Source organism: Lissotriton helveticus, chromosome 1_1 (genome assembly GCF_964261635.1).
Source record: "Lissotriton helveticus chromosome 1_1, aLisHel1.1, whole genome shotgun sequence".
Taxonomy (NCBI): domain Eukaryota; kingdom Metazoa; phylum Chordata; class Amphibia; order Caudata; family Salamandridae; genus Lissotriton; species Lissotriton helveticus.
In genome coordinates, this window is record NC_136057.1 from 1,818,431,324 (window position 1) to 1,818,454,155 (window position 22,832).

Here is a 22,832-nt window from a genome sequence, read left to right on the forward strand (position 1 = left end):
TTTTTTTATTTGCTGCTACATCTGGCAAGAGAACGGGTCAACTTTAGGTGTTTTGTGAAAACCCGATTCCTAACTTTTTTGCTGGACACGTCGTAAGAGTGAAACCCCAACTTCTCCACTGAGTAGCTCATGAGCTACTGGTAGTTCTCCCGCTGATAGAGATCGGGGGTCACCTGACCAATAATTTCACCATATAGTTTTCGGGCCCATAATTTTCAATTCACCATATACATTAATCAGGCGACCTCACAAATCTACCATCAGCACCCTGATTCCTTCCTGTTGTATTCTAGTGTACCCGACTTACCATCCACCGTTACGGGTACCTATGACCACAATGGATCAGGGAGCTAGCTGTGAAGAAAGGCAGACAAAAATACAAACCCAACTTTAAAATACCTTTGATATTCATAAAATGACCCCGGACAACTGAGAAGTTTTAAAGGTTTTATCTAGTAATCAGTATCTGCGAGTATTAGGCTTACAGTTAAAAGGCAATCAATAATCAAGATAACAAAAAGCACATAACCATACAAGAAAAGTGTAAGGGTAATCATTCAAGTTTGTAAATAGAGTGACAGGGAACACGCTAAGTAGACTTAAACTGAAATTCAAGAATAGACATCTATAAATGAGCAAGCTATTTGCATGTACTAGAATTATGCTATTGGGACGTACATCATGAAAAGGAGTGGAAAATTTGGAATCCTATACATCTATCAAAAGGGGTAGAAAGTGGAACACGCTATAATCCTAATATTATTATTTCAAGAATAGAATTTCAGGAGAAAATATAAACCATATCTAAATTCATAAACAGTATGGAGAGAATTTTTGCTCTAAAAGGTAAGGTAACATAGGAACATGCTATGAAAAATTCAATAGTCATTCATAAAGTAGATTGCGGAAAGCATGGAAAAATATAACATGTGCAAAGGTATGTCTTTATTGAAGCAAAGACAGAAAATAGAAAGGTGCAGTATAGAGTTCTTAGCCCTATCTATATATTTACCTAGAATGGTGTGAAAACCAACCCTGGCCACAGATCAGTCAAGGACAGGAAATACCCCAAGGAATAGCAGTCATCAATGGGACAGCAGGTGCAGACTGGACACCCCAGGACAGGACAGGAAACCCAGATAAGGATCAGGACAGGACCACCAAGGCACGACCAGCACCCGCAGTTCGGAAGCAACGCCTGCGCTCCACCCTCTCTGCAGCTATCAGTCAGAACCCTGATTGGGTTAGCGAACTCCCCAGCAAAGTGCTCCGCCAGCACTTAAGGTTTAGTAAAACCTTCAAAAGTCTATGGTCAAATTCGGACAGAGTGCTCCGCAACACCTCTGTTTTCAGTCACCTATTGAGTGCGTTGGGTCAGTGACAGGCCAGCTATTCAGACAAGTCGGACAAATTCTATAGCTAAACCTAGGCTAGATATACTGTTTTCGGGTCAGTGTACCACCCCCCAATGTTGCTAAGTGTCAGAATCCACAATTTCGATTGATCCCAAAGTAGGCTAGGTTAACACACCAATCAGAATTTACTTCTACAAGCTCACATTTGCATTCTTGGGTACCGCCTAGCAAGATTGGGGTTCCCATGAGAAGTCGCACTGAATACAATAGGAAGAATACATTGTTAATAAAGTAACAGTTTTCAGTTTCTCTGGCTGGGTGAAGGTGCATCTTCCCATGCATATCTTGGCAGCGACTTTCTCTTGGCGCTGGGTCAATGCCACCTCGCTACTTCTGATTCTGCGCGGTACTGCACTCCAGCACGGCCTCCCAAGCACCCCATCACCCCTCCGTACCGAGGATACATGAAAAGTAAGCGAAAACAAATTAAAACATAGCAATAAATGAATAAACTACATAACATGATTGTGTACTTATGAATTATCACTATAAAAAATATACTATGCAATTATTTATTAGTGCAATACACAATAACAACGAGAGCATCTGCACAAGCTTCACCATATTATTACACAAGCAGCCATCTTGTGGCTATTACGCATGCGCACCCTTTCCCTCCAAAACCACAACTACGTCACGTCACATGAGTGTGACTAACGCATGCGCAGAAGCAATATTCTAAACGGCGGCCATTTTAGAAACACAAATTAATCGTATTAGTAAAACACATAGGCAAGCATCACTAGGATACATGTACATAGTAAAAATAAAGGAAATGAGTAAAACGTACAATTTGATTACAGAGTTATACATGAATCGAGGTTCTTGACTTCAGCAAGTCGCGTAATGTGCGAAATCTTGCTTCATCACCGCTACCTGTAAATAACGTTCCTGTGTGAACCCGAGCTTATTACATTTAAAGCTTTTGTTTGGTTGAACTATCACATTCATACCAAAATTGAAAAGCTAGTATTTGAGATGAATATGTGTTTATTTTCAGAACTGATTAGCCATAATTTGGAGAAAAATGGTTGCATTTCCAATTCAATCATTTCTACAGCAAAGTTGTCTAACAATAAACCTGTTATTTCAGCACTAAGATACTGTAGTGTCTTGTGTATTATAGCGCATGAGACCCCTATGGTCCGTATCGGACTCCGTAGTCTAGTAATGTAAGTTATTGGATGTGGTTGATAAAATTATTGAAGCAGTACGTTTCAGTTAGCAGTTACACTCTAGAGAATAAAGATGTGTAATATCGAGCTCCGTGTGCGGCATGATTCAATGACATCGCTACCGGGCTGGGGAGGATGCTACGGATACCATTTAGGGGAAATGTACGCTTTACAAATATGTTAGGTTATGATATATTTAAAGATGATACTTGAGTGATAATTCTTGCTGCATGAGGGAAACTTATTACCTTGGTATCATGGGCTTTGCAGCTATGGCTGTTATGTCTTACCCATAGACAGCCTTTCCAATGCCTTTTGTTTTTACGTTACTCCTGGTATCTCTGCTGGATGCCCTGAGAGGATGACTGCTGGTAATCTTACATGGGGTGGTCAGTAATTTAAATCTAGTCTAATGTGGTCATGATTACAACACTAATAATATTAGTAAATTAGTATGATTTTCAATGACCATAAGTAGCAAAAAAAAAGAAAGTTGTAAGTCTCCTGCTTGACCAAAGGTAACCTCAAAGTTCCATTTAGCGTGAGAATTCAGCGACTGGTCTTCTTTCATTAGCCTTCTATTCCACAACATACTAAGCCTGAGAAGTGCATTTATCATACGAGCCTTAAACTTATCACCTTGTGCATCTGAGATCAGACGAGAAAAGCCATTACTGTGGGTTCTAGGCAGAAAGATTGTGTTTGATGTGAAACTGTGCTGTAAACTAGAAGGAATTGAATCCTGCATGGAGATGTCGGCTCATTCCACTAGAGGAAAGTATCTCTTACTGTGATCATGGGAGGAGGGCCTTGGTTTAATATATTTTCAGGAACGTTCTGCTTAGATGTGGATGTTCAGTATGTAAAAAGGTTGTGGATGTGCCCTGCTGCTAATAGATGCTTATCGTTGGCTCATCTGACCCAGCTCGAGGATGCACTGCTATGGAGCTTTTCTACAATTGTGGAACCTCTGCTAAGCATCCAGTAGAAAAAGCATTGGCATAGCCAATAGGTCTTGCCTTTGGGATCTGTTAAGTGTTTAGTTATCCAGCACAATATCCTTGGTGAAACAACATCAACTGTTGCATGGCTAAACACTTATAAGGTCACAAAGGCGAGACCTATTGGCTATGGCAATGCTTGTTGCAAAATGCAGTAAGGTCACAAACTCCAAACCAGATCGCGTGTGACCACAAAAATGCTTTGAACATCTGGCTCATGGCTCTTCTAGCTGACAAGTTAAAACTTTTTGATTCTGCTGGATTTACTTTGAAAGAGAAAACTACATAGCTTGGTCCAAGGATCCCCGACCTTGCACCAGGAAGCCCAGCACCTACAGCAGTGGTCACTCAGGATCAGGCGCGTTGCCCATTGGGATCAAAGGGCTTCAGCATCTTTTTAATTGATATTTTTAAAACAAAAAGTACAGGCACAGTATAGAAGAAAGAGGAGCAATTGCATAGTGGGGTATGAGGACTGTGAAACGGAACAGCATGCTTTGCTATACAGTTGTAGAGTCAAGGTACCATCATGACGTAACATGACATAGTAACACCTCACCTACCGGTAGTGAACAGCATTGTAGAGCAGACTTTTTGTACAGTGGCGAGCGTTACTATTACCTAATTTTTAAGAGTGTGTAATATACCGACCTTGGAAGGATGAAAGAGTGAGCTTGCCTAGGCGTGATTTACGTGTAGGAACCCCAGGTAAAAACCGATGTCAGGAGTGAGCATCTGATTTACTGACACATCTTGCCAGTAACGCATAAAGGGCATCTTCTGGTCTATGCCGTACTTCAGGACTAGAGGATAAAATGCGTTTTGAAGCAATATGGTTGAAATGTGATAGCATGGCCATGCTTTTATGTGTAGAGCTTGCACCTGCTGAGGCCCGGGACATCTAACACCAATGTTCCCTGAAAAAGACTGGCTTCAATGTGTGGACGACAGTGACACACTCGGTGGTGACTGGCCTAAGTTTGGCACTTTATGCCACTCGCACTCACTCCACAGACACAGTTTGACACACGTACACTAAATGGACAGAATTAAATTCTTTGGCCATAAACTAAAACGAGAGCATGGAAATATGTTGTCCCCAGTGTTGCCACCATTGTGATCAGGAGGAGGGAGAAACAAAAGGTGATACTAGACTTTTTAAAATCAGAATCCAGCATACTAGGTAACACATTTTTTTAATCTTCCTTTCAGTTTGCTGTATTCTGTTAGAATGTAATCACTAATTGTAAACCTAGTATGCTACCCTTAGTGTATGAACAACTTATCTTCCCAAGACACAGTTCTCGATTGGAAGCGGATAGTACTCTGTGAAACGTAGTTGGGAAAGCCGGTTTTATGCTTTGTCATTCTGACCAATCTGCGAGCATTCTCTCTTGCATGAGACATGCATGAATTCCAAAACCCCCCAAATAGAAAATGTCGGTGTGCCAGAAATCCAGGACCTTACTCAGCTCAAGCCACATCTTGGCTCAAAAAAGATGGCCAAATCCTAACACCCTTTTTACCCCCCCCCCTCTATTAGAGTGCAGTAATACGCAGTTTCACGTCTGTACCCACCGGTTATTTTTTTTTTTCTAAAGTTTCTCAGAAATTTACGTCTTTGGTAGGAAATGTCAAATTACAATTTCACTACCTTTTTTGAGCAAGAGATTAAAAAATGTTGCTTTCCGTAACTTCACAGTGACACTATTTGGCGTTGCTGTTTAAAAATTTGCACACCTTCAATTACTTGGGCTCCTAACACTGGGTGACTAATATAAAGCGAAATAAAAAGTTTCTTTTGCACACATAAACCATAAACCACAAATATGTTCCTGCTGTAACCTCGTGAGGCACGGAAGAATTGATTTTAACATTTTGCAGAAAAGCAATGAAACCATAGATCCACACACCCGTTGTTTAATAGCAATGATGGCTAAAAGTAAACACAGCTGTTCATGGTTAAAACGTTTAGCACAGGCGCCTTGACGCTGTCCTGATTGGAAACCAGTTCTCCCAGAAAGTTGCTTAATTGATAATGTGAGCGTACAGTGGGGAGAAACATTCTGAAATCTGGAGACCAGAGTGACACTGACTATTGGTCTAATGGTAGTGGGAAACAGGCAATTACATACAGCTCAAAGTTCGAGGACATTTTTTTTAAACATTTTGTCAGGTATTAGAAAAGTATTCATTTGTGGAAAGTGCAAAACCCTTCTAATGTGGGTGCCCTAGCTGAAAGGGGAAAGTTTCGGATTATACTGCATCTGTTCCTCTGCCTACATGAGCAATCGAGATTGACATGGAGGGTAACTAAAAGCATTAATTTCTTACAGTCCAACACAAGAAAGTGATCGCGATCACTGTGAAAGCCAAAGTGATCGCAATGACGTGCTGCTAAAGCACGCGAGGGGTTGCGTGTGCAGCAGCGCGCGCTCTTGTGCGCGTGAGAGTAAGCTGGTCGCCGCTTCAGTAGCACTTCTAAAAGCCACTACTAAATGTCTCTCCGAGCAGCGCATGCGCGTTGACTCAGCGAGACCGAAAAATGGGTGTTCTGACAACAATTTAAAGGCATGGTTTGAAGGATATTATTATTTTGGATAACGTACATTTAGCGGTTAAGCTTATGAGTTGGGTATAGAACTAATTATGAACTTGGTTCATAACTTTATATCTAAAATGTATTTTACGATAACACATTTTAATGCTTCTTTTAGAAAAGTTTCATTCATGCCATTTATGAAGGAATAGCCGCAGGATTGCATAGCCTGCTGGATATTACTACAAAGAAAGTAGAGGACATGGAGGAAGAACTTCTTGGTCATTTTCCGCAGAGTGAGGTAAATGATGCGTGATTTATATATTCTACATTACATCAATTTCTATTTTTGCGCTTTAGAAAACAGACGCATTTATAATTAATTGTCAAGTGTTTACTAGTTTTTCCAGAGTGTAAAAAGCACTTTTTTGATTTTACGTATTATAAATATATTTACAAATGCCACAGCTTTTTAACAGTATAAAACCGTCTATTTACGACAATGTCGGACCTACATTGTTTGGTATTCATGCATGATATGCAAGGTTCTGTTTATTTTCGGTTTGAGCTGTGGGAGGAGTGACAACATCATAGCCTCTGTGGGGGCGGTATCTGCCCATAACTGCTGCAAAAGGGGTGTGAATCCCATTTATTGAAGTAGTAACCCAAATATTTCCTTTGTCTGAAAGAAGGAGTGACACTGGTGCTCCTGGGTGATTTAAAGATTACAAGAGTACCAATTTTTCTGGGTCGCCACTTAGCCACAGGTTAATTCTGGACTTCATTTTTATTTTTATGGTCGACATTTGAGTTACCCTTTTGGATTGATTTGTGCCTATCCAAGCCAAGTCTTTGCCTCCATTTTGATGATACTGAGGCACCTTTATACTATAACTAGCAGCCCGTCCCGACGTTGTCCGGGTATGAAATAGAATGTGTGTATTTGGCAAGGGCAATTTATTTTAAAATCTCGCTGTAGATTTTTTTTGTTTCATTAGAATAGGCACGGAGAAGGGCCAGCTGCAGCCCTGGTTGATGTTAGAAGGCGCGTTTAATTAATGTACTGATCCGCCGCCTGAGCCCGGCTAGAGCCCTGGTTGATGGTAGCAGGCGCGTCTAATTTCGTTAAATGAGGGAGTTCAGTAACAGCGCGCAGGAGTGGCTGCAGTAATGTTACTTACCAGGCCTCCAGCTCAACGCGTTTGTCATGCCCCCAGCACACTCCCACAGCAGACAATATTCTGATTAATGTGCGACCCACATGGCATGAAGGGCGGAACGTAGCACACGCCCCCAGCGTTTCTCACGCCCCCAGCGTGCCCCTTGATGCTGCGCAGCAACGTAATTGGAGCTTGTATGTACGACTCACATGGCATGAAGGGCGGACACACGCCCCCAGCGTTTGTCACGCCCCAGCATTTGTCACGCCCCCAGCGTTTGTCACGCCCCCAGCACACGCCCACAGCCCACGATGTGATGGCCGTACCACACGCCCCCAGCGTTAGTCATGCCCCCAGCCCACGCCCACAGCACAACGCAGACACGCCCACAAGGGACTACTTTGCTGGCACGGTTCTTTTACCTTTTAAATGTATATGGTGTCCTACGGTACAATCGTATGTCTTGCACTGTATGATTGTGATGAACACCACTGTTTCTTGAAAAGTTAATAAAAACAATTTTTTAAAAAATGTATATGGTGGCCGTCTGCATAGCTTATGTCCTTCTGCTGCAACTGCCCTTTCCAACGCTGTATTGGGTGTTGTGATTGGTGCTGTGGTTACTGAGATTACCCGCCTCAATGGTTTGGGCTCTCTCTTTATAATATTAGTATGGATATGGATGGAAATGTAATTCATATGCAGGCTGCTAAAAAAGCATGTGCCAAGTAGCAATGGGTGTTCAAATGGATTTCTGAAAATGAGAAAAGAGTATAAATATGGAACATGCTGAAAGCTGTGTTCAGTACTTGCATATAAAGTGTTCCATCATTGAATCTTTCAATTATTTTCATACTTGAATTAATCCCCTTAGTTGGTTTGGAAGTCCCTTGTAATATATTATGCAGAGCAATGTGAAAATATAGATATATTTATTGTAAGTATTTGTAGTCCATCCACTTTGTTGTTTATTTGTTCTGCACTGAAGCCAATGTGGTGAATGACTTCTCCAATTTCCCATAGTGGATGCTTTTATCTCTGATTTTCTACAAAACATCTTGTGAAAGGAATTTTTCTGAGTTCCTGCATTCTTTTCTGCAATATTTAGCATTGCAGTGGCAGCTACCTTGAAGGACTAGAGCCTTCTCAAGTTAGCTTGTGGCTCACTTGACTTCCTATGGGTGGATCTGGTTAGGTAACCCAACATTTAGTTGTTCTTTATTAAACTGATAACTTGATGTAGTTTTATAAATGTGATGTTTTACATTTTGTTTTCTGCCTTTAGCATTGAAAAAGCAGCATATGTTGCAAAACATATGTTGGAAGGTGTGCTGTAAAACACTGAATTCAGATATTTTTAAATATGTTGAATAAACCCAATAGAATCTACCCATTTTGAAATAGCACACATCACGTGTGGGAAGCTTGTAATAATGAAAAGTGAAAGTAATTGAGAATAAAGTATCTCAATGGAACAAAATCAGTTGTTTTTGAAATCTCATTTGAAGAAGGTGATCTCTTAATACTGAGGATATTGAGTGGTGCCCCGGTGTATAAACCTTTGCGTTATAGATAGATGTCAGCATCACATTGAGTGATGATGCTAAAAGTGGATGAGCTGAGCACTCTCTAGGATTACTGAAAACATGGATTCTTTCTTTCCTAATGTGCATGCCTTTTGAACCCATGCACAGTTGTTCTTTAAGGTTGCTGACCCTTAAGAACGTTGGCCTCATTGCAATTACTTATGTGCATTTTGTCGATGAATTGCAAATGTTGTAAGTGCAAATTCCTTATAAGACTTTCTTCCATAACAGATCGGTTCTTTGGACTCCAGAATACTTACTTTCGAAAGTGATGTAGGCCTTTTATGTCGGGGTGGTGGTCTACTCTCCCCCACATGCCTCAAAGGAGGACCAAAGGCTTTACTAATTAGGCCACTACGGCCTGAACTTCTATATCGATTAGGGAACCATGCCTTTGTTTGGATTCACCAGTGAATGGAAAGGAACAGCAGTTCACAAACTGACCCTTTTGAAATGGATCGTCCTCTGGATCATGACTTGCTATTCCTTGGACAAAACTAGGCCTCCTGAGGGCCTTTGGGCTCATTCCATCAAAGCCAAAGTCGTTACTACAGCTTTAGCTAGGAGATTTCTTGTGTTTGGTATCTGCCAGGCTGCTACAATTGCCTCCATCCACACTTTTAACTGCCAGTACTGAATTGATTCTCAGGTCCTTAGGGAGTGTCATTTTGCCAGCTCAGTCCTGCAGGGCTTTCTCAGGCTCAACACCTTTGGTGGGGGTTACTGCTTGGGTATCTTTACAGAAGTTGAGGATTCCACAGTTAGAATTATCCATCGGAAGACCAAGCTACTTATCTTCTGTAATATACATTTTTCACCACCATCTCTCATCCCTTTTCTGTGGAGTGGACTTTAGTGAAGTCTGAAGATTACAATTTAGATACTATAAAACGGCTGGGCACCAATTTTTTTTAGTTTCTCCATGTCTGATGGTGCATCAACACGTACGAGGCGGCTTGAAGCTGCCGTAGAGTCCTTGGCATCAAAAGCTGATGCGTGTGAGCTTATGGTAAGAACGGTTTCTGGAGCCAGTGGGGTGCTGGGGGAATTTAAAAGGGAAGGAATCACCAGTTAGAGTATCTACCATAGCGTTACCAAAGGTAAGTAACTTTTCTTCACAAATGTCAAACCAGGTTCTCTCTCACAATAGGCATCTTAGGTTTATAAAGCAATGCTGCTTTTATATCCATAGGGGGCCAAATCCAGAGTGTGAATAACAGTGTGTGCAAGGCTCTGTTCAGTAAAGTGAGTCTTAACCCTGCAGTCCTAAATGTTTATTCTAGTGTTAACTAGTCTAATTCAGGCATTTGATTTTGTATTTTTATAAAAACACTGCACAGGAAACTGTAGTTACCAGTATCTGCCGTTCTTCATCATCATTGTCATATTTTATAGATTCATGTTCAAACTTCCATAATGCTGTTAAAGAGGCCACCTATACGTTCCCACTCACACTTGTGCTGTGGAGTGGGACGTGGTACAAAAGGGGGTGGTGATGGACGGAGCATCTGAACCAATCAAACACTCACACCCAGTCAACAGATCTGGGTTTAATCCATCACCGTTCTTTAGCCCACTCTGCCACCCCAGTTCAGACATGGCCATATGCAAATCAGTCTGACCCCGTGCCTCATGGGAACAGTCCAGCCCGAACTGTGGAGTGGGACGTGGCGCACAGAACTCTTCTACTTTATAGGCTGTAGTGCGGATCATGCATTGAAAAGAATTTACTGAAAACACAACTGTTTTTTTATTGTGTTTTTGACAATATGGCTTTTAAACATTCGGTTTCACAGCAATAAACACATAACACATTTAACAAATATACATTTGCTGCCCTTCACAATATTCAAGAACAAACAAGCCCCTTAGAGCATTAGACATATTAACAAAATTCTTATATCTTTCAAAACAAAGCAATTCTAAATGGATTGTGTGGGAAAATAACACTTATACTAGCAGTTTCTGTAGATTCTAATTCAAGTAACAGTACTATTGCTTCCTGTCCTTGTACTTATTAATTATACTACCATGAGTGGGCCTAAGAACCTAATTATGCAAGAGGGTCTACAATCTGGGTATAAAAGCCTGTTTCTAATTTCCTTACTACACCACTCTAGTCACCTGTAATAACGAAATCATATAGCTGTTCAACTTTAATTAGTTATTCCAGTATTTATTATGTCACGACTGTTACCAGAGCCAGCAGCCAATTTGAACGGCAGACGACGAAGCATAAATACAGCTACAGATTCCTCACCTTTCAAATATTCCCCAGACTGGATCTAGAAACCTTTCAGTAGTATCTCTGCACTGACAGCGTTATACTCCGGAAATTGCGTGCCGGGCCCATATGGGCACCACACCTGCGCACTAATGTCAGTTCCTTTCTTTCCACACCACAAGAAGCCTGTCCAGAGCTTCCTTCATGTTTCTCAGAGAACTATCTTCACAATTGTTTCCAGTGTTCAAGGAATGTCACCCCCAAAAACGTCTGGGTTCAAGCCCTGTAGGGACTGTCGTTCACAAATGTCTGTGACAGATCCCCCTCAGATATTCCTATGGTGTCTAGGGTTAGCCCTCAACTTCAAAACCTGCATTGACTACACATCGATGAACTAGAAGGCCATCAGGGGTCACAAGACAAGGCTCTAGGTCACCAAGCACAAAAAGACTCATTGATGGAACCTCTCCAAGTCACGGTCTGCACCCAAAGTTCAGTCTCGGTCCCGTTCCCACACTAAGTGGTTGAATCTGCTCGAAAGGTCAATCTTTCTCTGGGTCGAAATATTCAGGTATGTGTAAGATGCAGCTCAAGAAATCTGAGTTGAATTCTGCTCCCTCGTGCCACTTATTTGCCTGAGCTGGCGTGAGGGTGGGGGCACACTTCTCTCTCGATCTTGTTCCCAAATTCTCCCCACCCCTCACTTGGTTCTGACATAACCTGAGTTTCTGAGGACTTACTTCAGACATGCCACGACAGATTGAAGTGTGTTGCATGGCTATGCTCCGGCTCTTCTGATCCTTACCGACTTTCTCTTGTGCTTCTTCAGTTCCCTAGGAGTTGAGAGGCCTTCTGTCTGGAATACCTCTGGTGGTTTTGCCCCTGACACTAGTTGGATCCTCAGTGCCTCCGGCTTCACTTCAGACCCTGCTTCTGGCACCATGACCTATGCTGGCCCTGGGCTCTCTGACACTGATTCCATCAATCGAATTTGCATCCAATTCCTCCCAAGGTGCCTCTCCACCCCCACCGCCCTTCTCTTTTTTCGCCTTTTGTTTTTTGTCTATCTCATAAGCAAACCAGCACACACTACATTCCCTTTTCGGGACAGACTCTGACAATGACTATGACCCATTTGATGAGTTGACTCAACCCTACCAGGAAGATAATTGGTACAAGGACCTACAGTAGGCTACTGGTCTTGATACGTCCCCTGAGGGGGTCTCCTCTCATCACTGAACATACTACACTGAAATCTGATTCCTACGCCATGACAATGCTTAGGGCAGTTGCAGTTCTTCACCTCCAGTTCCCCACCATGGAGGGTAAGGCCAACATCTTGACGGATGTCCTCCACCCAGGAAATATCTTCTGAGCATCTCTTCCACTTAAGGAGGCTCTGACTGATATCTTATTTGAGGCGTGGGCTAATCTTTGCTCTGGTCCCCCAGTCAATTGAAAAGTTGTCAGGCACCCTTTGCCCGACAACCTAGTGGTGCAAGATTCCACAAGTTATTTAAATCCTAACACCTTTTCTACATCTCCCCCTGATCAGGAATCTAAACGGGTAGAAACGTTTGGCAAGTGTGTGTGTTCGTCCGCCAATCTGGTCTTCAGATCTTTTAACGCCAGCTGCTTGTGGGGCGGTACTCCTGGTATTCCTACTCCTTTCTGGTGCAAAAGAGGCCTGTGACCTATTTTAGACCAGCGCCCTTTCAGTGCCTTCCGCCGGAAGGAGAAATTCCAAATGTTCACATTAGCCCAGGTCTTATCTGCTCTAGACCCTGGAAACTGGATGGTAGCGTGCACATGCAGGATGCCTATTTCTGTATACCTGTCCTGCCGCCCACTTGTGGTACCAGTGGTCAGTGGTGGGACAATATTTGTGCAATTATTCCCCCCGTAACTGTCTCTACCCTTTTTGAAGCCCAAAGGACATTTTTATCAACAATTTTAACTTATAATCATGTATGAATTTCTAGTTAGCTTTTCTTCCCCTTTTTTAATATTACGGTATCTTATCTTTTGTAATGGTTTTTATTAACTATACAAATAAAGAAATGTAAACTTGGTCAGTGGTGGGACAGGAGCATTTTCAGTTTGCTGTGTTCCCTTTTGGTCTCACAAGTGCCCATCTGCTGTTAACAAAAGTGATGGTGGTGGTGGCAGCACATTTTCGTATGTTATGGGTGCCAGTCTTACCCTACCCGGACGACAGGCTGTTGAAGGTGGACTCAGCCCAGGCAGTCATAACCACCTCTTGTCATTTTTGGGGTTAACTATCAACATGATGAAGTCACACCCAACCCCTTTCCAGATGCTCCTCTTTATCTTAGCCATTCTAGATACTGTTCAATGTTGTGCCTTTACCCTGAGAAAGAGAGTTTAGAACATTCAGGCTATGATCCCGATCTTTCAGCCTCTGTCCTGGATTTTAATAAGGTCCTCTCTGAAGCTGCTGGAACTCATGTCCTCCTGCATTCTTCTGGTTGAACACTCCAGGTGGCATATGCGGGCTCTGCAGTGGGAGTCTCAGTGGGCCTAACATCAAAGGGACCTCTACGAGCACGTTCAGATTGAGATTGCGGCAGATCCCTCTTCCTTCCCCACCCAGAGCTGACAGCAGTGACCGTTGTGTCTCTTCTGGGCTGGGGCTACTACATGGGAGAGGTGGAGATCAGGGACCTCTTGTCTCCTGCAGAATCCCAAATCTATATCAATCTTCTGGAGCTGTGGGCCATGCACTTGGCACAGAAAGCCTTTCTTCAGTTCATCAAGTGGGAGGCTGGTTCAGGTGCTTACTGACAACACCACCGCCATGTGGTACTGCAACAAACAGGGCTGGGTGTTGTCACAGACCCTGTGCAGGAAACCTGACACCTATGGAAGTGGCTGAACCACCAAGGAATTTTCCTGATGGTGAACCACCCTGCAGATCTTTGAATGCCAGGGTGGACGAGCCTTCGGCACCTAGCTTATCAAAAGTGGCAGTTACATGCTTAGGTGGCAAGAGGTCTCTTTGGTGAATGAGGAGAACCGTGGCTAGAATTGTTTGCCAAAATCAAGAAAGCGCAATGTTGGCATTTGCGCACTTTAAAGTTTCCAAGGTGCCTCTTGCTCTCGCTTAGAACTCAGCACTCCTGTATGCCTTTCCGCCGACACCACTCCTGCCCTGAGTTCTCCAGAAGATTAGAAATGACTGTGCCCGAGTTGCCCTATCAGTTCTGGATTGAGCTTGGAGAGTTTGGTATCCAGAATTCCTGAGCTTGAGTATATGCCATTCTATCAGTGTTCCTCTCTAGGAGGACCTGCTATTGCAGCAACAGGACAGGATTCTACTCCCAGTCTTTCACCAACTCCAACTTCATGTTTTGAGATTGAGTGACAACAGCTGATCATCTCCGACATACCTCCAGAGGTGATTGATATTATCTTGGCAGCCATGCGTTCCTCGACGAAAACTGTATACGGCTATTGGGACAAATTTTGATGCAGTACACAACATATTGACCTGCCTTGCCATGGACATGGTTAAGGGTTATCTTTCAGCCCTTTCGGCCATCTTGTAGTGGCCAGATCAGCCTTCCTTGTTTAAGTGACCAGTTGTGATGCAATTTTTGAAAGGGCTTCAACACATCTTTCTCCCTCCTTCTTTTGTGATACCCCAATGGGACCATAATCTGGTTCTTAGTTGAAGTGCACTACGTTCAAGCTGCTTCGCAGCTGCCCCTTACGTCTCCTTACTATTAATAATGTGTTCCGCTTCACCTCAGCGCAACATGTCAGTGAACTTCATTCTCTTTCCACAGTATACCACCTTCAATTCTGACAAACTGGTTCTCTGGCCTCAGCCACTTTTTTTGCCTGAAATTGTGACTCCATTCCATGCTGGTCAAACGATCACACTGCTAGGATTTTGTGCTCCTTATCACCCCTCTAAGGAGGAGAAGAGACTCCATTGTTTGGAGCCCTTGAGAGCGCTGAGTTACTACATAGATCATACCAAAGATCACCAGGTGGACGATCAGCTCTTTGTAGGGTTTGCTGGTGCGAAAAAAGGCAAGGTTGCGCAGGAGAGAAGCATATCCCACTGGATAGTGCTCTGCATTAATACCTGCATTGTATTGGCTAAAAAGCAGCCGCCGGGTCAACTGCGTGCTCATTATACCAGGGCCAAAGCTGCTACCACTGTGCTAGCATATGCGGTCCTGGTCCTAGACCTATTCAGACACCTATGTGGATGTTCCCACATATGTTCATGAAGCACAATTGTCTGGACAGTTGGGTCTTCCAAAAAGGGCATTTTGCCCTCTCGGTCCTGCCGTACTTTGTGGTTTGAGTCCATTCACACACCCTCCTCCAATAGGTATTGCATTTGTATCTATTTAAAAGGTGAAAAATCTGCGACTAATAGTCTTTGTTAGACCGTTACCGAAGCACTTGTTTTTCTATCTGATTCCTTACCTCAGAATCATCCCCAGGCATCCGATATCCCAGACGTCAGACTGAATGAGGACATTTTTCGAGCAGTACCCCAGCACGCTGGTAGGTGGTATTGTTTGGCACTGCGTCTGCATTGTCTGCCCCAGAAATGACATACTCCGTACCTAAATAGATGTCGCTTCTTTCCTTTCCAGCCCAGATAACACAGATCCATGAAGAGCTACCCCTCTGGCACTTTTTGATGTTTTTGTGACCATTTTTGAGAAAACGTCCTTTCTCCTGGTGTGACAGGGATGTCGCCCAAGAAACCGACTGGTTTCAGACTATGTGGCACCTGTCCCAGGCAGATGTCTGTAACAGACCACCACTTGGTCTGTCTATGGGGCGTCAAGAAAGACCATGACTCAAAGCCTGCGAGGATTACGGCGCCAAACACCAGTAGCCACTGAGGGAGCGCTTCCTCAAGCGCCTCGCCACCTGACATCAGGCGACCCCATGATGATAAAGATCCGAGTAGAATGTCCCAGGACTGCTTGCAGAGCCACACCTGACCAAAGTCGTCCCAGTGGAAGTTGTTGAGTAAGTCACAAAAAAAAGTCTAAGAAGTTAAAGAGGTCTTTAACTTCTCTGCGTCTGTCTAAATCTTCGGACGAGGGAGCGTCAGCACTCCAGGCCCCACACCTCTGTAGAGCCCCAACCAGGGTGAAGTTGAAGTTAAAACACTTATAAAGCGCTCGTATACCAAGCCGTTTCTTGGCGCTGAGGACGAACAGGCTGGGAAGAGCAGAGAGGGAGGCCGCTTATTGGGAGAAAGTGCGTGAAAAGATCTGGCTCTTGAGAGCCCTGCGGAAGATCAGGTAGGAAGCGGCTGTTCTAATGCTCAGGGAGAGAGCGTTCCAGAAGACCGGGGCCAGGGTAGAAAACCTCATGCCGCCATGTTTCTTCTTCCTAAATTGGGGGACACATAAGAGAAGCTTGGAGGCGGACCGGAGGTCCCTGTTAGGAACATAGGCAGTGATTTTTTAGGCTAAAAATGCTGGCCCACTGCCTGCTAGAACCTGAAAGATCAAACAGCCCATTTTGAAAAGAGAGCGTTCAGATAGGGGTAACCAGTGTAGGGATTTCAGGAGATGAGTGAAATGATGATGTTTGGGCAATTTAAAAATTAGACGAGCGGCATGATTCTGAATCAGTTGGAGACGACGCAGCTCATATGCAGGGGCCCCGGCATATAGCGCATTGCCGTAGTCTAGGCGCGAAACAATCCTGGCGAGTACAATGATGTTCAGAGCTGCAGTGGAGAAAAAGCGAGAGATCTTGCGTATGACGCGGAGCTTGAGGAAACAGGATGATACCACAGCGCTTATTTGAGAATGCATAGAGAGGTCGGCGCTGACTCTTATCCCAAGGGTTTTAATGGAAGTAGAAGGAGGAGGGGAGGGGCCCAAAGAGGAGGGCCAGAATGTGGAGGACCAAGGACTGGGGATGCCACTCGTGAGTACTAGCTCGGTCTTATCGGGGTTTAATTTAAGATGATTGGAATTCATCCAGTCCCTGATAAAGAGCATTATAGATTGTAAGTTAAGAGCAGAGGCGGTAGAAGGGGAAAGGTTAAAGATGAGTTGGAGGTCATCGGCGTAGTTGAAAACCGTGACGTCCAATGTCTGAAGGGCAGAAATAAGAGGGAAAATGTAGAGATTAAAAAGTAAAGGAGAAATAGACGATCCTTGGGGGACACCACAGGAGACCAAGCGGGAGGAATCCGAGAAACCTGCCAACTGGACCGCCTGGTGGCGTTTTTCCAGAAATGAGGTGACCCATGCCAAAGCAGTTCCTCGAATGCCCGCGCCCCTGACACGATCGAGCAAGATGGTGTGGTCGACCGTGTCAAAGGCAGCGGACAAATCCAGGAGAACCAGGGCCTGAGGGGAATTGATGTCAGCGCCGCCTCTAAGCTCATCCAGCACAGAGAGGACTACAGACTCTGTTGAATGAGCTGGAAGAAAGACCGCCTGGTGAGGATCTAGATAGAGGGTTTCCTCAATAAAGGAACTAAGGCAGGTGGTGACCCGGTACTCCAAGATCTTGCCCAAAAAAGGGAGTAAGGAGATGAGGCGGAAATTAGAGAGAGAGGAGGGATCTGCACCAACCTTTTTTAAGATGAGAACAATTGTTGCCGACTTGAAAAAATTAGGGACCTTCCCCTGTGAGAGAGAGTCGTTGAGGAGGGTCAGCGGGGGGTACAGGGCAAGCTGAGAAGACCTCTTTAAGTATGTGAGCAGGGCAGCTATCGGAAGGAGAGCCGGTTTCGACCTTAGTGAGTAGGGAAGAAAAAGTTTCACAGGCGATCAAAGGGTGTTGCTCCAAAAAATTAGAATTAGACGGGGGCTCTAGATGGGAAAAGCTGGGAGGGGGAGGAGGAATATTAGATTTGATTGCCTCAATTTTATCAATGAAATAATCATTTAGGGAATCACAGAGGATTTGGGAAGGGGCCGGTTTGAGGGTGACTCTGTCAGAGGTAGTTTATGGACAATAGAAAAAATGTCCTTAGGTTTATTAGCGGCGAGGAGGACCTTGGTAGTGAAGTAGTCCGTTTTGGCTTGCAAAATAGATTTTTTTATAGTCGTGCAACAGGGAAAGATATGATAATTTTAGGATTGGGCAATACTTCCGCCTCCATTGTCGCTCAGCCTGTCTAAGAGCACGTTTTTTAGCTTTGAGGTCGGTGGAAAACCATCTGTTAGAATCGTGGAGGCGGAGCGTCTGCAGGCGTTTGAGGGGAGCCAACTTGGTAGCAAGCTGAAGACAACCAGTCATTGATGGCTGCGATTTGGGAGTTGGGGGACCGATTAGTCAGGTCCGGGGGGGGAAGTCAAAAGGGAGTTGCAGAGCGAGGGAATGTCCACTCGTCCCCAATTGCGGGCCCAAGTGTTAGAGAGAAGCGAAGGTTTGTTACTCGGTCCTAGGTCAAGAAAGAAGGAAATAAAAAAGTGGTCCGATCAGGGGCATGATCTGATGACTGGGGTGGGGATGAGAATGTTAGCAGACCAGATCTGATCCAAGGTGTGTCCTCGGATGTGGGTTGGCAAATGTACATGCTGAGAAAAATTTAGATTTCCAAGCAATTCTGTGAATTCTTTCGAAAGAGAGTCTTCACGGGGGTCAGAGGGTCAGAAATTGAAGTCACCCAGAATCAGAACACAAGAATTGTTAATCACCAAAGTGGCCAACAAATCTTGGACTGCCTGGCAAAAGAGAGGCATGGACTGTGGGGGGGCGGTAAAACAGAACACATGTAAGGGGGACAGTAGTAGAGGTAGAGCGGATGACTAAATAGTCAACTGCTGGGATAGGGGGGAAAGACAGGGTTTGGAACTGGACCTTAGAATGTATGATGGCAGCCGCACCACCACCGGCCTTTCCCTCCGGACGGTCAGAGCGCAGTATGTAGAAAGGATCAGGAATTGCTGCTAGGATATCTGGCAAAGAGTCAGAAGAATACCAGGTTTCGGTAAGGAGCAAAATATGCGGCTCAACGGAGCCTAAGAAAGAGAAGAGCTCGACCTGATGCTTTACCGCCGATCGAGTGTTGAGAAGGTAGGCGGAAATGCTAGATGGGTGGACTGTACAGGGAAGGGCTGTAAAAAAGCTTCTACCATAGAGGGAGAGATTGAATGGTTCATCACGTCCGAGGGAGATGAGGGGGGAATCCCAGGGCTGTGGTTTGCAATGCCGAGGTTTTTAATTTGTAGAAGTGCAGGATCAGAGATGGGCCAGTTGCCCCAAAGGGCAAGAAGTTCTTAAGAGGCATAAGTCAGAAGGGGGGCATAGTGTATGGCCCCTGGCCCCGCCCGGCAGCGGACAGGCGCAGACTTTGGCGCGCCACCGGTGCGTCCGCTGCACGTGCGCATGAGCCCTGGATTAAGTAGGTCTAAGCGCAGAGTAGCTAGAGCGTTGACCTGACACTGCCCAGAAGCAAGTGTGACAACCCCGGAAGCCCTCCTATCAATCGGCACACAGCCGTGTCTGACCGGGGCCAGGGGCAAGGCAGGAAGAAGTATAAGGTAGCAGCAGGTTGGAAATTCACATTTTTTTAAAAATTAAGACAATCACAATTTTAAAAATGCGAGGGGTAGCTCAGAGGAGTGCACACACGAAGCTAGCGACAGCCCTCTGCCACCGGGTACCAGTGGCGTCAGCTGTGCGTGCGCTATACCCCTGAATATGTAGGTCTGAGCGCAGAGTAGCTCGAGCGCTGACCTGACACTGCCCGGAAGTGAGTGTGACAACCCCGGAAGCCCTCCGATCAATCGGCACACAGCCGTGTCGGACCGGGGCCAGGGGCAAGGCAGGAAGAAGTATAAGGTAGCAGCAGGCAGGAAATTCAAATGTTTTTAAAAATTAAGACAATCACAATTTTAAAGATGCGAGGGGTAGCTCAGAGGAGTGCACACGCGAAGCTAGCGACAGCCCTCTGCCACCGGGTACCAGTCGGTCAGCTCCACGCTTCTCCGGTTTTGCTGGAGGGACCCCTGCCCAACTACATGAGTTCTATGAGGCCATGCACCTCATTTTAGGACGGCCTGACCCCACTCAAGGGTCTTTGGGCCCTATGTGTTCAGGAGGGGCTCCTACTGGATTCCCGCCTGTGGGCACACCGTCGTAGCAAGTTGGGCTCAATGGATCCAGTGCTTTATCCAGAACTGCACCGCAAGCAAGACCACCTTTGGTGCCTGCTCGCTTGCCGTCACCCGCGGGGCCATCGACAACGCCATCCCCATCATCCTTGACACCGACAAAGAGCAGGACCTGCGTGTCACGACGCCTGTTTTGGCACGGTTCAGAGCCTTGCATTCCAGATCACAGTCAGGGCCTTTTATCTACGACAGGCCTGGACAGGGATGAATGGGAGGGGTATTGTGACCCTGATGAATATCGCACCAATTGGATGATACTGAGGGCACTTGGTATGAAGATATGGAGGATGCCAGTAGGTTAGACACCTCACCTAACACAGTGTTCGCCTCCCCTCCTACTGTGGCTATGGAGGAGGTGGCCTCTTTCGCTACGGCAATGCAGAGTGCCGCTGAGGTCTTGGACCTTCAGTTGCCTTCAATGGCTGTCAAGGCTAATGCCTTGATGGAGGTGCTTCAACCGGGGACTGCCCCCTCCGAACCCTTGCTCCCCTTTAATGAAGCCCTCAGTGATGTCCTACACGGGGCCTGTTCCAAACCCCGCATAACTGATTCTGTGCACAGATCAATTGCTCACCACCCCCACGGTCCAGGAGACCCCAGTTTCCTCACCCAGCACTCCACTCCGGTGAGTTTGGTGGTCCAGGCCTGCACTTCCCGAATCACCCTGGTGCTTCCATTTCAACTCAACCAGATAGGGAATCAAAGAGACTGGATACCTTTGACAAGAGAATGTTCTCTTCTGTCAGCCTAGCACTGCAGTTGGTGAACACTGCATGCCTCTTGGGTAGGTATTACCATGTGATCTTGGATTCGATCGTGCAAGTGCTACCAATGGTCTTGGAGAAGTCCTGAGCCATATTTTCTCAGGATATTGCAGACAGGAGAGATGTGGCAAAGGTTGCCATTCATTGTGGTCTGGACCTTACTAACTCGCTGGGCAGGGTGGTTTCTTGATCGGTGGCCCTTCAGCGCCAGGCCTGGCTGAGAGCTACATGATTTTCCAATGATGTTCAATGGACATGCCCTTGATTGTTCCTGTCTCTTCAGAGAGAAGGCGGACTTTGCACTAGTGCGTTTTAAGGACTTCTGGGCTAAGGCCAGGTCCTAGGGCCTCCCTATAGCCAACGTCAATTTCGTGGCCACTGAAGGGTTTTCCAAGCTTGTCAAATTACCTGCCAGCCACCATGGCTAGCAGGCTTCTTCACCTTTTTGTGACAGAGGACACGATTCTGACAGACTACATGGGACAGGTAGCCAGTGGTTACGCCAGTCCACCACTCCCCTGGCAGCCACAGCCTCCAAGTCACTTTAGCTTGCCCTCCCACCATCCTGAGCATCCTGTGAGGGCAGGATACACCATCACCTTACCCCCCTGGAGGCCAGTAACATCAGACTGTTGGGTACTATAGATTGTACAAAGAGGCTATTCACCCCCCTTTGTGGCTGGCCCTTCACCCATGCCCCCCCACTTACGACCGGTTGACGGAGGTCACTCTTTCCTTGTTCTGCCAGGAAGTGCTGGCTCTCTTGGCCAAGGGAGCTATTGGGAGGATGCCAGCATCAGAAGTAGGCCGTTGTGCTATTCTCATTAATTTCTGGTGCCCAAGAAAGACCAATACCTTTGTCCTCTACTCGACCTGCACGTTTTAAATCTCTACCTCAAATAGGAGAAATTCAAAATGCTCACAATCACTCAAGTTCTATATACCCAAGACCCAGGAGACTGGACGGTAGCGTTGAATTTGCAGGATGCATATTTTCACATCCCCATTCTGCCTTCCCACAGATGTTGCACTTGGTTCACTGTGCACCACAAGTACTTTCAGTTTGTCATGCTTCCCTTTGGCCTTACTAACATCCCTCGGGTGTGTACCAAGGTAATGGTTGTGGCCACAGCACACCTGCAGAGTTCTAGGGTTCCAGTCTTCCCCCTACCTCGACGATTAGCTGTTGAAGGTGGGCTATCCCCAGCCGGTTTTCTCCCAGCTCCAGATTATGGCGAACCGCTTGCACTACCTGGGGTTCACTATCAACGTGCCGAAGTCCCACCTGACTCTCAGATGCTCCCTTTTATCGGAGCTGTTCTGGACACTGTGCAGTTTTGGGCGTATTCTCCCAAACTATGAGTCCAGGATATTCAGGCTATGAGAAGCAAGGATGCCAGTAACTGCGCCTCTTTTACTGCCAGTCTTACGTCTTGTAAGCAAGGACTAAAAGTACAAAGTATATGTTTATGCCCGCTTGCAGGCTTTCAAAACCTAAATAAAAGGCATTGTCATTTACAATGTCAATAGCTCAAACTCTTGCGAATGCAAGACCTATTGCATTGCAAATGCTTGTATTGTATGCTGTCACCGGTCACTATGACATTTTCTGGTGGAACTGGCTGCCCTTTATAAGGGTCTTGCTGTACTTTCAGGTATTGCTAGGGGTTTTCAGTACATCTCTTGAAAGCATGCACCTGTCTGAAGGTTTCTTACCGTACAATACTTTAGTTCCCTATGTGCGGTTAGGGAAGTAAGGGGATCAGATAGACTCACCCCTCTCCTCCTTGTTCCCTCTTCTCAGTTGTGTGCTCACTCGCAAGTG

At 45.4% G+C, this 22,832-nt stretch overlaps 1 protein-coding gene across 1 annotated transcript in view; it reads left to right on the forward strand.

Moving 5' to 3' along the window:
• KIF14 (kinesin family member 14) overlaps positions 1–22,832 on the forward strand; it is a 606,238-nt gene that overhangs the window by 476,864 nt on the left and 106,542 nt on the right. Inside the window, exon 27 of the mRNA XM_078641003.1 lies at positions 6,309–6,431. Coding sequence (XP_078497129.1) covers positions 6,309–6,431 — 123 coding nt within the window. The remainder of the gene's footprint in view (positions 1–6,308; positions 6,432–22,832) is intronic.